This window comes from Cannabis sativa, chromosome 5 (assembly GCF_029168945.1).
Source record: "Cannabis sativa cultivar Pink pepper isolate KNU-18-1 chromosome 5, ASM2916894v1, whole genome shotgun sequence".
Classification (NCBI taxonomy): domain Eukaryota; kingdom Viridiplantae; phylum Streptophyta; class Magnoliopsida; order Rosales; family Cannabaceae; genus Cannabis; species Cannabis sativa.
In genome coordinates, this window is record NC_083605.1 from 12,329,255 (window position 1) to 12,342,799 (window position 13,545).

Below are 13,545 nucleotides of genomic sequence, written 5' to 3' on the forward strand. Positions count from 1 at the left end.
CATATCCACATGGTTATCAACATTTTTCAGGGCCTTGATTCGCCATAGATGAGAAGCAAAAGCCACAAGGGGAACAAAAAAAAACTAGGGGACACCACAAGATTACCGAGAAAGATAAACAACATAAACCAAAAAGGCGCTAAGAAACATGCCGAAAAGGACTATAGAAAAATACTTTAAAACAGTCCATAAAAGACTAGACTCTACTAAGAGCCATATGACTTTATATTAGTAATAACAAAAGTTACTTGTCACCATTGAGGGAGCTATTAAGAGAGATATAGCTTACCAAAATGGTAAGAACATGATGAGAGGAGGACTTGGCTAGTGAAACTCAAGATGAAAGAACATACTATGTCCACTTGTACATTATAATTTTCACTACAATATGTATGATTACTTATGTCAAAAGGGAAAAAAATTCTAATTTTCTATTTCGGATATCATTTCAGAAAAAATAAACAAACAAATAAATAAAAATGAAAGGATAAATTTGGAATTTGGCATGGCATTATCTTGCCACCAAACTCCAAACTCCACACACTGTTCATATTCCATACTCCACAGAGACTGAGACAAACACCAATCTCAATCTGCAAAGCAAATCTTGGAAGAAAAAGCAGCCATGGAGGTGACACTCACACCCCAGGAACTGAGCCAATACAACGGTAGGGACCCCTCCAAGCCCATATACGTGGCTATCAAGGGTCGCATCTTCGACGTCACGACAGGAAAGTCCTTCTACGGCCCCGAAGGTTCGTACTCGATGTTCGCCGGGAAGGACGCGAGCAGGGCTCTGGGAAAGATGAGCAAGAGCGACGAAGACATCTCTCCCTCCATCGACGATCTCACCGAGAAGGAGATGGGCGTTCTTAATGATTGGGAGAAGAAGTTCGAAGCTAAGTACCCTATCATAGGTCGTGTGGTGTAGTTGGTTCTTGAAGAAATTGCAATTCCCCACCACCTATCACCTATCTATACTCCCCTGTTTCTAATGCTTTAATTAATCTCTCATAAACTCATAATAATATATTATGATATCATATGTTACCTATACATATCATGGGATTTTACTTAATCTGTTTATCTTTTATCTTGATAAACATGTATGTGTCCAATCTGATTATTGTGGATCTTGCTTCTATTTGCCTGACTTGATAATAAATGCATATGGTTTCATCATGTAAAATTATGTTTGTTTGAAAGGAATGTGTAGTTCACTCTTACTTTTGGGGATATGCCCATATTTATGTGTGGAATCTCTTTGAATTGAAGAATTTGAAGGGGCTTGCTTGTTTTAACTTTCGTTTATTTCTAGTATATTATTATATATGTGGGATAAATATTTTTCATTTACTTTTCTTTTTCATTCTTTATCTCAAGGATATGTACTACATATGAGTATGGGGTGTATGATTTCATTTTAAAGGTCTACAATGTTTAAGAGCTAATTTTGGGAATGTAAAATAATAAATAAAATGCAGTGAAAAGTGTATAAAATATAACTCTCCATAAAAGCACCCTTTAATTATTAGTAGCAACTACTTTCATGATTAAGTGTGAATTAAGTAAGCTGTACCAGATGTGGAGGAAATGCTGCTGAGGACATTTTACCATGTTCTTTGGAATTTCAAAGCTGTAAAAGCATAGATGGAAAAACAGTGACTTTGGATGGAGAAGAAGTGAAGAATTTCCAGCACAATGATGTTGTGTTGTCTCTCCAGAGCACTCGATAGGGAAGATTTTGAACTGTTTGGGGACTGTCTCGTCACAAATCTGGTATGTGCCCAAGTGCAACAAAACTGTGAGAAATGGTAAAGGCCCTAATGCAGTTGATTTGCTGAAATGGCTCTAATGGACCTGTGGAGTGGAGCCTAAGGAGAAATGGCAACCCCCAACTAATGGCTGCAATATGATTATATATAGATGCAGGTGTGTTTGCTCAAAAGAAGGCTGATGTGGGCTTGATATTACAGCTAGGGACAGTGGGTGCGCGCCAAAGAGGTGTTTTTGCTGAAATCAATTAATGCTCACTTCCAAAACTGTAGGCAATTTCAGAAGAACTGAAGTTTTCTTTGATTGGAATTGAATGGGAGAAGAGTCACTGTTGAATCAGATTGTTTCAATGCTATGCAAATATGACAATGATTGGCTGCTGGAACACATCAATTCTCTTCTCTTTAGTCCTTAGCTCATCTAGCTAAAAATGCTTTGATTTTGCTATTAGGAATGGGAATCCCCTTGCTGCTTGTCAAGTTTTGGCATTTGACTAGTTAAGTTATTTTCTGTGTAATGACGTTTCCCCCTTCGGAAAAATTAAAAAAAAAAGGGCACGATTATTAACCTCATCGCCTTAATGATGTTTATCATGTAATTTGTAAATTCGTAGTCACAAGTCTGCTCAACCTTCAAAGCTAAAGATTTCCATAAAATAAATAAATACTCATTAATATTGGATATGATATGAGATTAATCCTTTATGCTTGCTAGGAACAACCTCAACTCTCTAGCTTTCCTATGGTGCTCAGCAGACATCTCAGTTTCTGAATCACTCAATTCTACTACATCAACACTTTGAATACTTACATTTTCTTGTTGCTTCTTAAGTAGTAATAATCTATGTTGCAATCTCGGCGGGGAAGGACTTAATAAATCGATTATCTCATTCTTGTACTTGACATCATCATCAACAACAACACTAGTAGCAGGTTCAATGTGACTTTCTGATTCTTTATCTGAATTTGAAATGGTTGGAGTAAATTCACTGGAGATATGTGTTCTGTTTTCCAATACATCTGTTTTTGAAGCAGGAAGAGAAGAACCGATGGTGTTACTTCCGAATTCATTGTCCAGTAAAAGATTTTGGAGTTTTTGATCAATTTCAGCCATTGAAGAAGATTCTTCTCCTTGTTTCTTTGTTCTTGCTTTGCGGCGAATTTGTTTCTTTCTTTGAGCTTTTCCCTCTGTAAACTCTACAATCTTCTCAGGACAAGCACTATAGACAAACAAAAAATAAGAGAGATTTATGTTTTATTTTGAAGACAAAAGAGGAGATCACGTCATTTCTTATTATAATATAAAATGTTAGCAATAAATCTAATGATGTTGAAAGTTCCTAACCTCTCCAAGAGATCTGCTGGAACTACGGAAGTTTTAAGTCCATGTTGCTCTTCCCATGAAACCTCATAGCATTCTTTTCCCTGAACTTTTCTCTGCTTTATGATCCTGGACACTGGGCACTTAGGTGGCAGCTTTAAATGGAAGAAAGATCTTTAGTGACGGAGCCATCAAGAGGGTTGGCTAATATGCAGTTGATATAAGAAAAGAAATATTCAAGTGAACTCAAATCCTATACTACACTGCTACATTGTTTCTAAATTTTTACCGTAACTTAAAAACCAGATTGTAAGGAACATGGAATCAAAAGACAGAGAGGACTGAGTTTAGTAATAGTAACACCTTATGCAAAGGAAGTTTCTCTCTAAGTTGCAACGAAGCTGAGCGCAAATCGGCATAACGCCGTAAATCTCTCTCTGCAATCTTTGGTAGGATATACTCATCTGAAACAATGATCATGAATAAGATAAAAGAAAAATAAAGAGTAAATGACGCTTTGTAAAAGGGAAAAATATCTCTTGAAAATGTTACAAAGTATAAACCATAATTTATGGTCACAAAGAAATTTCAAGTATGAAACATCAATTTCCAATTTGCAACACCACAACAGGTTAGGAAGAATTATAAAATTCTCTGCAATTAAATAAAAACCCAACCTCTGTAATCTGTATGCATCTTTCTCATAACTGAAGATAAACTATTAGCATAATGCATGCACGTATTTAAGGATTAAAAAAAAATGTGATATGAGAAGATAAACCTGTTTTCTCTGGAGGCCACCCAAAGAACTGACCGCATACTTGCTGAACTTTGACATGTTGAAATGGATGTTGAACAAGAACCCTTTAGAAACAAAGTATAAATCAAGTTTACTTAGATTTCATAGAATAAGACAAACAGTCCATAAAATTTTACATTACATACAGTGTACTTAACAACTTACCAACCAGCCTTCTGTAATATGCTGTAGTTAAAAGAATCTTAGATGAAATAGATGAACTATGAAAAGGTAAAATAACATGCTTGGGGCCTTTATGTTCAAATAAAAGTCAAAACACCACAAAGTTCATTAATGCAGATTGATAGTTAATGATAAATCTTTTTAAGTAAAAAAACCCAACCAACAATTACCTTTGCACGGCATTAGAGTCTGCTGAGTGGCACTTGGGATATAAATAAGCGTTGATCACCTCCAAAACTGAAAAATCTTCAGGTGAACAATGCTTGCCTCCTACACAACCCAATTGAGAATGTTACCCGCAACTTCATTCTCGCAAATTATAAGAAAATCTGGTTATTATCTCAATGGAAAATGACAAACATCCTGGAAAGATACAACAGTTCATGTGCATATTTGCATGTATACATAGGTACATGTATTGGTATCAGAACTAGGATCTACCATTGTTATTCATCTCGTTATTTAAGGAGTTATCCTGGTTGTTCTTGGAATTCTTCCCTTGTTTCTTTGATCCTTTTGCCTTCTTAGCAAAGGAAAGCCCTTCTGATGCTATTTTCTGGAGGACAGCATTGTCTCCAATGGATTTCACAATTTGACAAGCTGATTCCTAAAACCAAGAGAAAATAATCACAAATTTCTAATTGTATCAACTGCAGAATTAGCATAGGTTAAATTTAAAAGATAAAAGTAATTGAAATAAACAGGTTTTGTATAACTTACACGGCCCAGACCATGTACTCCATGAGAATAGTCACTTCCAAGAAGTAGGGCCAGAGAAATCTATGGATCACAATGAACAAGGTCAAGGATTCCCTTCTACGCTTAAAAACTCCAATGGGGAAAACATTTTATAATTCAGTACAACACATTTAGATAACAAGATGTGGAGATTATACATCAAAATCAGATACGTAATAAGCATGTATATAATGTCATGCGACATTAAATATTCAGATAGAAAAATGATTGGTGTCTAATCAAATAATAATATTTGCTAAAAGAACAAGTCACGATAGGATAATCAAATCATAATTTTCTAACAAGTACAGTTTCTCCAAACCACCTTCTTGTATAAAGTTCATGCAGCATTTGGTTAATTATATATTTAAAATTCCAACGGATCATAGGATGCATCATAATCAAGTGAAGTAAAATAAAATCCACACAACCCCCAAAAACATAAAAAGGAAAAATCCAGATTGGAACATATCCACGGAAAGAAAACAATGCTGATTAGTAAATTCACAAGGCAGCTAGAAGGTTACCAATGAGTTCCTTCCAAATCCAAGTTGTCTTTCTATGTCTGACATTTCATAGCAGACAACATAACCATCTCCTATTTCAAATGCAAATGATTGACACAATTATTGCACAGGCATAAACATACACTACAAGAGAGCAAGTTGAGGTTAAAATACTGTTTTTCGCCAACGACTCACCAAGGCAGATATCTCTGTACACCGTCCTTGCACCAAAAAGGAAGATATCTGAATCTAATGTGAAACACCCATCCTGGTGAACGCAATAATTGATTTATTATATTTGTGAACAGCATTATTAAAATGTAATATATTACGGACGATGGTTAGGATGGTATGTGTCATTTCTAATTTTGAAATGCAGAACTTACACATAATGATTCAGAGTTTAACAACGCACATTGTGCTTCGGCTTCCTCCATCCTATATGTAAGAACAAAATGATACACGTAATAAGTATATGTCTAAGGGATCCTTGAAAAGCCAACAAGAAAATAAATAAGAGAAAACAAGAAAAGGAAGAAGTTCAACTTTGTTCTTAGTTTGTTGTTAAAGAAGGTGCATGAAAGCAAAATGTCAACAAACTTAGAAAACATATTTTGCAGAAAATACATTTTAGGAGCAAACAACAACAACAACTAAGAAGATTAAAATTCCCTCAAAAAAAACAAAAACTAAGAAGATTAGAAGTTCTTCTCTCTTTCCCATTTTCTCCTTATTTGCAAATTGCAAGGCGGATAGAAAAGGAAATGAGAACTTTTCTTCTTTCTACTCTAACAATATAACACGATGCCAGAAAATATTACCCATCTAAGCAAGCAATGCCGAGGGCCATGCCCAAGATTTTTGCCTCCTTTATCATGCATGAAAACTCAGAACCCATATTCCTTCGTAGCGAACACACTTTTTCTGAGTTTGTTTCATTTTCATCGATCTGCCTTTAACCAACTTGAGTCAAAAAGAAAGAAGAAAAGCATACAAATATGTCCAGATGTATCTAGAATGCTAATAAAACTTGAGTTTGTGACTGGATTCTCACCTCAGTGGTTAAATTTAAGCGGCGCCTGTAAGTTGATATCTTAATAGCAGGAATAGATCCATCTATGAAAAAACAAAGAACATTACCTTCTAAATTGATTGAGATGACAATATACCAAGGCAAGTAAATCTTTACAAGGACATTTGTATCATCAAAATTCACAGGACTATACTTACTCTCTTATAACATGATATTAAAGATACTTAAGGCAACAATTTCAGTAGAAGTTTGCAGCTTTGAAAATCCAGCTGACAAAGGTTTATGGGATATACATGGAAACTTAATAGTTCGTTCATACTCATATTTTACTGAATGCCACAACAGAGTGACACAATCATGATAACTAACCTAATATGCATAAAATTCATCCCAATTTCGAGACCTCAAAAAGGCTAATTACAAGTGGAAAAAGAACTAAAAAAGCATACCTGTAACGAATATAAGGGTGCAATTCAAAGCAATGAGAGCTCGAAGGCGGTGAAAGAGTCCCTTAAGATAAACCTTTTCCTTCAAACAAGAGTGAGATTTGGTCACATTTTGGAGTTGAACCATCCAGCACGAGAGATCTATGCATATTGTTTTGTTCCTACACACCCCAAAATCCCGGAAAACAAAACATTTCAAGAAAGGAAAAAAAGGAAAATTACATAGATTTAAAATAAGGAAAAGAGAGTGAGAAAACCCACCTTAAATGTTGGAGTGGGAGAGTTTTCTTGCAAGAATCCAAAACATCCCACAGGTTCTTCACGCCCATATCTATCTCTGTTGCAAGTTACCACTTCGCATTTCTTTCTAGGAGGGAAATTTTATCAAGCCTATAATTTAAAGAGGAAAAAGACAAAAATCCATTTATATTTTTTTAAAAAAAAATCCATTTATAAAATTGATATAAATAAAAAAAATATATATTCCCCTATATATTATAGGGAAATTTACATAGTATACTAACTTTTGATATTTTTTTTTACAAAAATACTGTGAGGCGTTATTTTTTACTTTTTTACTGTATTTTTTATAAGTTTCATACTGCAGTATTTTGTGTTAAGTTTTCACTAGTGTTGTACTGGTGTTTTATAGTTTTTCTACTGTTGTTTTGAGTTGTTATGTTCTGTGTTCTACTGGTGTTTTATAAAAATACAGTATTTTTGAAAACATTTCCGTTGGACAGTATTTTTTGTAAAAGTTAACTCAAATTCCAGTATTTGTAAATTTTCCTATATTATACTCTGAAAAAATCCACATTATTCAGAACATTATTTATTTATTTTACTAGCTGTAAGCCTGTAAAGTGTGAAGTATATATATGGGTATAAATAAAATACCTAATTTTGTATTCACTTCCAAAAAAAATACAAAATGTTGAACAGGCATAATAATTTAATTTAGGATGAGTTTAGTAATATTTTTTCAATTAATTTTTTTTTAAAAATTAAAAAGATGAAAATATTTTCTAAAATCATATTCTATAAAATTATTTTTACATCTCAATTTTTTAATTAAAAATTTAAATTTAAAAAAAAAATCATTTTCAAAAATTTTTAAATAGTTTTTTAATCAATATTTTAGACTCCAACTCCAATTTAAACCTTAGAAACTGAATTCAAACCTAGCCCCATACTTGGACCCGTCCCTAGTACCAACTTCAGACTCGGCTTCGGACCTGAATTAAATAAAATTGACAAATAAAAATAAAAAAAAAATAAAATTTACAGAATACACTTTTATTTTATTTTTTTTTAATTAAAATTTTTTTGTTTTTCAAAAACAAAAATTTTATTTTTATTTTTGTGATTGAAAAATTTAAAAATAAAAACATTACCAAACACCATCTTAATTTTTCTCTTTTCATTTTAAAAAGTAGTATATTAGTGTTGAAAAAATGCTTGTCATTAGCACTATCAAAAGAGAGTTAAAAACATGCACAATAAATCTGAATTGGTATTTTGTACAAATTTTTTTCCTGATTATAATATTTTCTTACAAGAAATAATTTCTTTTTAAAAAAAAAAAAAATCTAATAAAGACCATATTAATTTTTTTTTTCAATCCTCATCTTTTCTAGAAAAAGGAATATTCTTTTACAAAATTTTATTTTGTTTTTCTTATTATTTTCTAGATCATATTAAAAAAAATTATTATTATGAATGCTTAAAAAATTTTTTAATTAAGAATCTAAATTTTAAAAATAAAAATTTTAAATTTAAAGTAGTGGTTAAAAATGTATAAAAAAAAATAATAATGCCACAATATAACCCTGTTTCACTAAACCATTTCAGGAAATTTTTTTGATAAATTTATACATGAAATTTAGGTTTATAGAGATGGATGAAAGGTTAGAAATGATAGCACGTGTGAGAGTGTAAGTGTTAGTGTTAGTGATAGTCGTAGATTTTATGTTTGTCAGAAGTAGCCAACCAGGTTTGGACACAAGTCCGTTTTTAATTAACGTAAAAACCAAATCTCCGAAACTGAATGAATGGCTCTTTAGAAAAGGTAAAAGCCCCTTTTCGTCATTTCCACTCTCTCTTCGGAATCTCTGCTCCCTTTCTCTTCTTCTTCTTCTTCTTCTTCTTCTTCCGTTACTTGCTTTCTTTTCTGAAACCGAACATCACACATTCATCTCAGTTTCATTTCCTATTCCTCTCTCTCTCTATCTCTTCCTTTCTCTGTTGCAGTTTAACTAAGAATCATCACCACAACCCAGATTCTGTTTTCTTTTTTTTACTTTTTCAAGGTATTTTTCATTTCAAATTTATTCTTCTTTTTCTGTAAAAAATAAAAAATAAATAAAAATATGTAGTAATTAATGCATGAATAGTTCCATTGTTTATGCATCTTTTTTCTAAAGGAAATTGATTCGAATTGATAGATCTGGTTAGAAATAACAAAACCCAGTAAACGTTTGTACCTTAAAGCTTCTGGTTTTCCCTCAAATAATTCATTTTTATCTGTAAACTTTTATGGAGGATTTCAGGTCTGGACTTGATTTTTTGGGAGTTTAATTGATTTCTGACTTTCCATTGATCTTCCTCAGCGAGATTTCTAATGTTGATCTCTTCACTCTGTGGGGGTGAGATGGTGAAAAAGATTAATTCTTGAGCCATTAAATTCATATCAATGAAAATTCAACTTGGATTTCAAAATTGACCATTTTATATTTTCAGAGGCGTTCCACCAAATTACTAGTCTCTTATTTTATTTTATTTTTTTTCTATTCTTTTTCGTTTTGTCATTTTTATGATTGCTACTGTTCTTCCTCTCTACTCTAGTTACAGGTTTAAATTTACCAAACAGAAAGTTTTCTTCTTCTTCTCCGAATGAAAATTGAATTTTTTTTTTTTTTCTTGAGTGTAGCATAGTGGTATTACAATTTACTAATATGGGTCTTGGGTTCAAACCCATACCCTCTCCCTTTTTCCTCCGAATGAAAATTGAATTCGACTAAGTTTTTCTAACCATTTTTATCCTTATCTAACTATATAGCTTAGTGCTTGACCTTATTTTGGGCAAATTAGAGCATTATTTCCTCTTATCTTTTTAGTTTCATACCCATAGAAGATTTGGAATAAGAATCTATTCTACTATATACTTTTTGCTGATTCAAATTGGGATAAATATATTTTGTGAAATGTGAAATCTTATTATCAAATAACAAAAGCTCTTGATGTAAGTTACCCTTGTTATGTTACTGTCTTTACTACTGCTTATGAAGTTTATTGATGTAATTTCTTGTTACTTTCATTTTGTTTTTAGGCATTATATAGTAATGTGTTAGAAAGATAAGGAGTTTATATAGAAAGCTTGTGAGATGGAAGAGAGTTACTGTGCTTCGAGAAGATGGGAAGACTTGGACACTGACATATTGGTGAAGATTTTCCAGTCATTTGATATATTTGAGTTAACAAAAGGAATTGCTCATGTGTGTAGCGCATGGAGACTTGCTTGTTGTGATCCTTTGCTATGGAAAACACTCGATTTATCGATGTTGAAATCGAATTTCATAAAAATCCCATTAGAGCCTTATGTTTATGTTGATGGTCGATCGGATAAAATTTTGACTCGGGTGTTGAAGATCTCCTTGAGTCTCAGCCGTGGAAGCATTTTGACCTTGATCTTCCATTTTAACTTGTACGTGAGCGACGATCAGTTGACTTACACAGCCGAAAGGTAAGTTGTTAAACTGTTTTCATTTTGAGTTTTTGTTGGGTTGAAACTTGTTTAAGTCATTTGATTTTTTTTTATAGTATTTCGTATTGGTGAGTTCATATGCTTCTACAAGAAAAAGAGTGGGAATTCATGATATGGTTTACTTTTTCAAACATTATGCATGTTTAGTATAGTGTTTACAATTCAAAGGCTAAGGCTATAGAAGAAGATAAGATAGTAAGAAATCATAAGGAAGAAAATAGGAGAGAAATGAGAGTGACTTTCACTTGTTGTGTTTGGTATAAACGAGTCCTTTTTCTTTATTGGTAAGAGGCAAAAGTAGAAGCAGCTCAACCCAATCATATATATCTATTTAAAATGGGACTCACTATACTAAAAAGACATGTCAGATCACTGTCAGTAATATTTTAGTGCATATTTTGTGTGTGCTCATATAGAAAGATCTTAGCCATGGAATACTATTGAGGTAGCTCAAATGGTGAGGCATATGGTTTGCTCTCACATAGTCTACACAACAATTGCTATAGTTTCCTGATCTCGGGATATTAAGACTATGTTTGGTAGGAAGGAAGGAGAGTACGATAGATGAAGAGTTTAGGAGGGATGGAGAATATAACGAAGGGAGAGTATAGTAGTTCTCATCTGTGTTGTTTAGTATTAAAGGTGAAGTTGTAAGGATAGAAAGAAAAGTAATTGTTGAAATTAGATTTCTTTTATAAGCTTTTGTTAATTTCTTGAATCCTTCCACCAATGGAGGGATTGAATTTTTAAGAATTGGAGGGAGAAGGTCTCCCTCCATCTCTCCTCTCATTTCCACTCTCCCATTTGCCAAACAAGGGATTTATCTCTTTTCATCCCTCTCGCCCCACCCCTCGCAATCTATCCTCTCTACCAAACAGCCTAAAGGTTTAGGCAGGAGCCTAGTTTCAAAAACAAAAAAAAAGATTATAGCTGTTGAATGATACACTATTACAGGAGACAAAGCTTCCTAAAATTTCTCAAATGTTGGAAGGATTGAACATTGGTTAAAGTTTAGGATTCATTATCCAATTTCCTGATCTATTCTCTTAAATGGGAAAATGAATCCGAACAAACAACCACTCTACATCAATTCAAAAAATATTCTTCTCACCTTTCTCATTCCGTCCACTTTTCCCTCCTATCAAAGACACTTTAAAAGTTAATATTCATTAATCTGATTGTGGCTGCAAGTGTTATTTGTGGATCACTTAGTTTATTAATTAACATTTTGCTGAAGAATGTTTGTTGATGAATTCTTATGTGCAAACAGATTGTCACTTTAATTTGCTTGCTGAATGTGAGAAAAACAAACCTTGTCCCATCTCAGGTGTCCGCGGCTTAAACGACTTGTTCTTCCAGCTTGGAACAGAATAAAAAAGACAGGAATATGCAAGGCCATTCGTGCATGGACAGATCTCGAATCACTGACGATGCCCAGCATAGCAAATCCACCATACTTCATGGAAGAGATCTCCAATAACTGCAAAAATTTCAGTGAGCTCAAGATCATGGGTCCCTGTGACATGTTATGTGCTTCTACACTAGTCAGATGCCTTCCCAAACTGAAGGTATTAAGTCTCCGGTGCTCAATGCTTAATAAGGATGCTCTGATCATGATCTTGGATGGATTACAACACCTAGAAGTTCTCAACATTTCACATTGCCTTTTAATCGAAGTCCCTCCGCCCCCTGCATCCAAAAGGATTGTTAAAGAACTCGATCATTTGATCCTCGAGAAAGCATCTCGGTTACGCCAATTTCTAACATGCATGGAAGAAGACACTTGCCTCATGTGCCAACGAACGAAAAGTGACGAAGGGCTCATGAGGTGGTACAAATATGAAGAAGGAATGTGGAAAGCTGATGAGGTTAGCTCACTTGCTCTGTAATTAGAGCATTGTAAGACTATTTTAGGTAGAAGTTTCACATTATGTGCCCTTTTCTGTTTGGTAAACAAAGAGTTCTTTTTCTGTCATAAATAGAATAATGCATTATCCCATAAATATAAATGAGAGCTTTCTTAATAGATAAGTTGGCACTCTATTTTTGAGCAAAGAGCTCTGAGTTGAAATCTCTGCTGTTGTACATAAAGAAAGTCTTTGTGTTTCCTGTGACATTATTGAGATTGATAGTTACATAAGTATCTTTTGCACTCCTCAAATGATGATATGATTATATAATCATGCAAGGTTTGAATTGTATTATTAATGACTTATAAAATATCATTATGGCTGGCTGTTCAAATCAAATTGTAAGTTTAAAAGGTTAGAGGTGGCTGAGCTTGACTATTGAAAAACTTGATATTGTTCTGGACCATCTCAACAGTCAACATTTTGAACCTTTGACTCTTTGCATTATTTATTATGGAAAGCTTGAATTCTTGTGTGTTTTATTTTCTATTATAAATAGATGTGTGTTTTGTATAGATATTATTTGCATTGTTATAATACAACTTTGCCATATTTGGTCCGCTCTCATCATTATTTAAATGTAAACGTTTTCTTTAAATGTTATATGAAACATTTTCCTTCCACGTGGAGTTGGTATTTGAGTATCTCATTACGAGTTTATGTCATTTTTGGTTTTTTAAGTCTTTGAATTTATTTTTTATTTTGACAAAAAATCTTACTCATGTAATTTTACTAGAATAGAAATTTTACTAGATTGACTATTGTAATTTGTGACTCATTTCTATGGGGACCAAATTTGTAATGGAGGAGCTTATGGTGTGTTGTGTAACTGTGTCTATCCAGTCAAAACTTTATAGTTTCTAGCTTCAGTATAAATCATGTAAAAGTCTCTTGGTACAAACTACAAATATGTCCCTTTACGTTCCTATTTAGCATTGCCCTTTCCGGACTAATCACGAGCAAAGTATTTTGAACCTAACTATATTTGAATTGTGTGCACATGAGCTAAAATAGCTTCATCTTTAAATTATAAAGAAAAATTTACAAAATCAAGCTTCCATCAAGTGAGCT

The 13,545-nt window shown here is 33.1% G+C and overlaps 3 protein-coding genes across 5 annotated transcripts; 2 read left to right on the plus strand and 1 right to left on the minus strand.

The window, feature by feature from the left end:
* Nucleotides 1–518: 518 nt before the first annotated feature.
* On the minus strand, nucleotides 519–7,212 carry LOC133037814 (single-strand DNA endonuclease 1). 2 transcript variants are annotated; one of them, XM_061115435.1, is made up of 14 exons: nucleotides 7,063–7,212; nucleotides 6,805–6,962; nucleotides 6,377–6,438; nucleotides 6,144–6,271; nucleotides 5,709–5,760; nucleotides 5,518–5,590; nucleotides 5,344–5,414; nucleotides 4,799–4,858; nucleotides 4,520–4,685; nucleotides 4,249–4,348; nucleotides 3,878–3,960; nucleotides 3,460–3,560; nucleotides 3,121–3,251; nucleotides 519–2,995 (listed from the first exon to the last, which is right to left on the minus strand). In XM_061115435.1, the coding sequence occupies exons 1-14, from the start codon at nucleotides 7,128–7,130 to the stop codon at nucleotides 2,470–2,472; spliced, it is 1,779 nt and encodes a 592-aa protein (XP_060971418.1). In that variant the 5' UTR covers nucleotides 7,131–7,212; the 3' UTR covers nucleotides 519–2,469. The 2 variants fall into 2 exon arrangements, with proteins under 2 accessions (XP_060971418.1, XP_060971419.1); XM_061115436.1 differs by lacking the exon at nucleotides 7,063–7,212 and having other exon boundaries at nucleotides 6,144–6,275; nucleotides 6,805–6,883.
* Nucleotides 626–1,226, plus strand: LOC133037815 (probable steroid-binding protein 3). Its single transcript, XM_061115437.1, has one exon. It carries the CDS (start codon nucleotides 626–628, stop codon nucleotides 929–931), a length of 306 nt encoding a protein of 101 aa, XP_060971420.1. The 3' UTR covers nucleotides 932–1,226.
* A 1,591-nt stretch (nucleotides 7,213–8,803) lies between the features above and the next one.
* LOC133037816 (F-box/LRR-repeat protein At3g48880) lies at nucleotides 8,804–12,725 on the plus strand. 2 transcript variants are annotated; one of them, XM_061115439.1, is made up of 4 exons: nucleotides 8,810–9,110; nucleotides 9,351–9,446; nucleotides 10,130–10,543; nucleotides 11,892–12,725. In XM_061115439.1, the coding sequence occupies exons 3-4, from the start codon at nucleotides 10,185–10,187 to the stop codon at nucleotides 12,451–12,453; spliced, it is 921 nt and encodes a 306-aa protein (XP_060971422.1). In that variant the 5' UTR covers nucleotides 8,810–9,110; nucleotides 9,351–9,446; nucleotides 10,130–10,184; the 3' UTR covers nucleotides 12,454–12,725. The 2 variants fall into 2 exon arrangements, with proteins under 2 accessions (XP_060971421.1, XP_060971422.1); XM_061115438.1 differs by lacking the exon at nucleotides 9,351–9,446 and having other exon boundaries at nucleotides 8,804–9,110.
* Nucleotides 12,726–13,545: the final 820 nt, after the last annotated feature.

Coding starts and splice junctions, on each gene's coding strand:
- LOC133037815 (XM_061115437.1), top strand. CDS start 626: ATGGAGGTGACACTCACACCCCAGGAACTGAGCCAATACAACGGTAGG.
- LOC133037814 (XM_061115435.1), bottom strand. CDS start 7,130: ATGGGCGTGAAGAACCTGTGGGATGTTTTGGATTCTTGCAAGAAAACT. Junction 5,591..5,708: donor TAAACTCTGAATCATTATGT/GTAAGTTCTGCA, acceptor TGCGTTCACCAG/GATGGGTGTTTCACATTAGA. Junction 2,996..3,120: donor CCAGCAGATCTCTTGGAGAG/GTTAGGAACTTT, acceptor GTTTGTCTATAG/TGCTTGTCCTGAGAAGATTG.
- LOC133037816 (XM_061115438.1), top strand. CDS start 10,185: ATGGAAGAGAGTTACTGTGCTTCGAGAAGATGGGAAGACTTGGACACT. Junction 10,544..11,891: donor TTGACTTACACAGCCGAAAG/GTAAGTTGTTAA, acceptor GTCCCATCTCAG/GTGTCCGCGGCTTAAACGAC.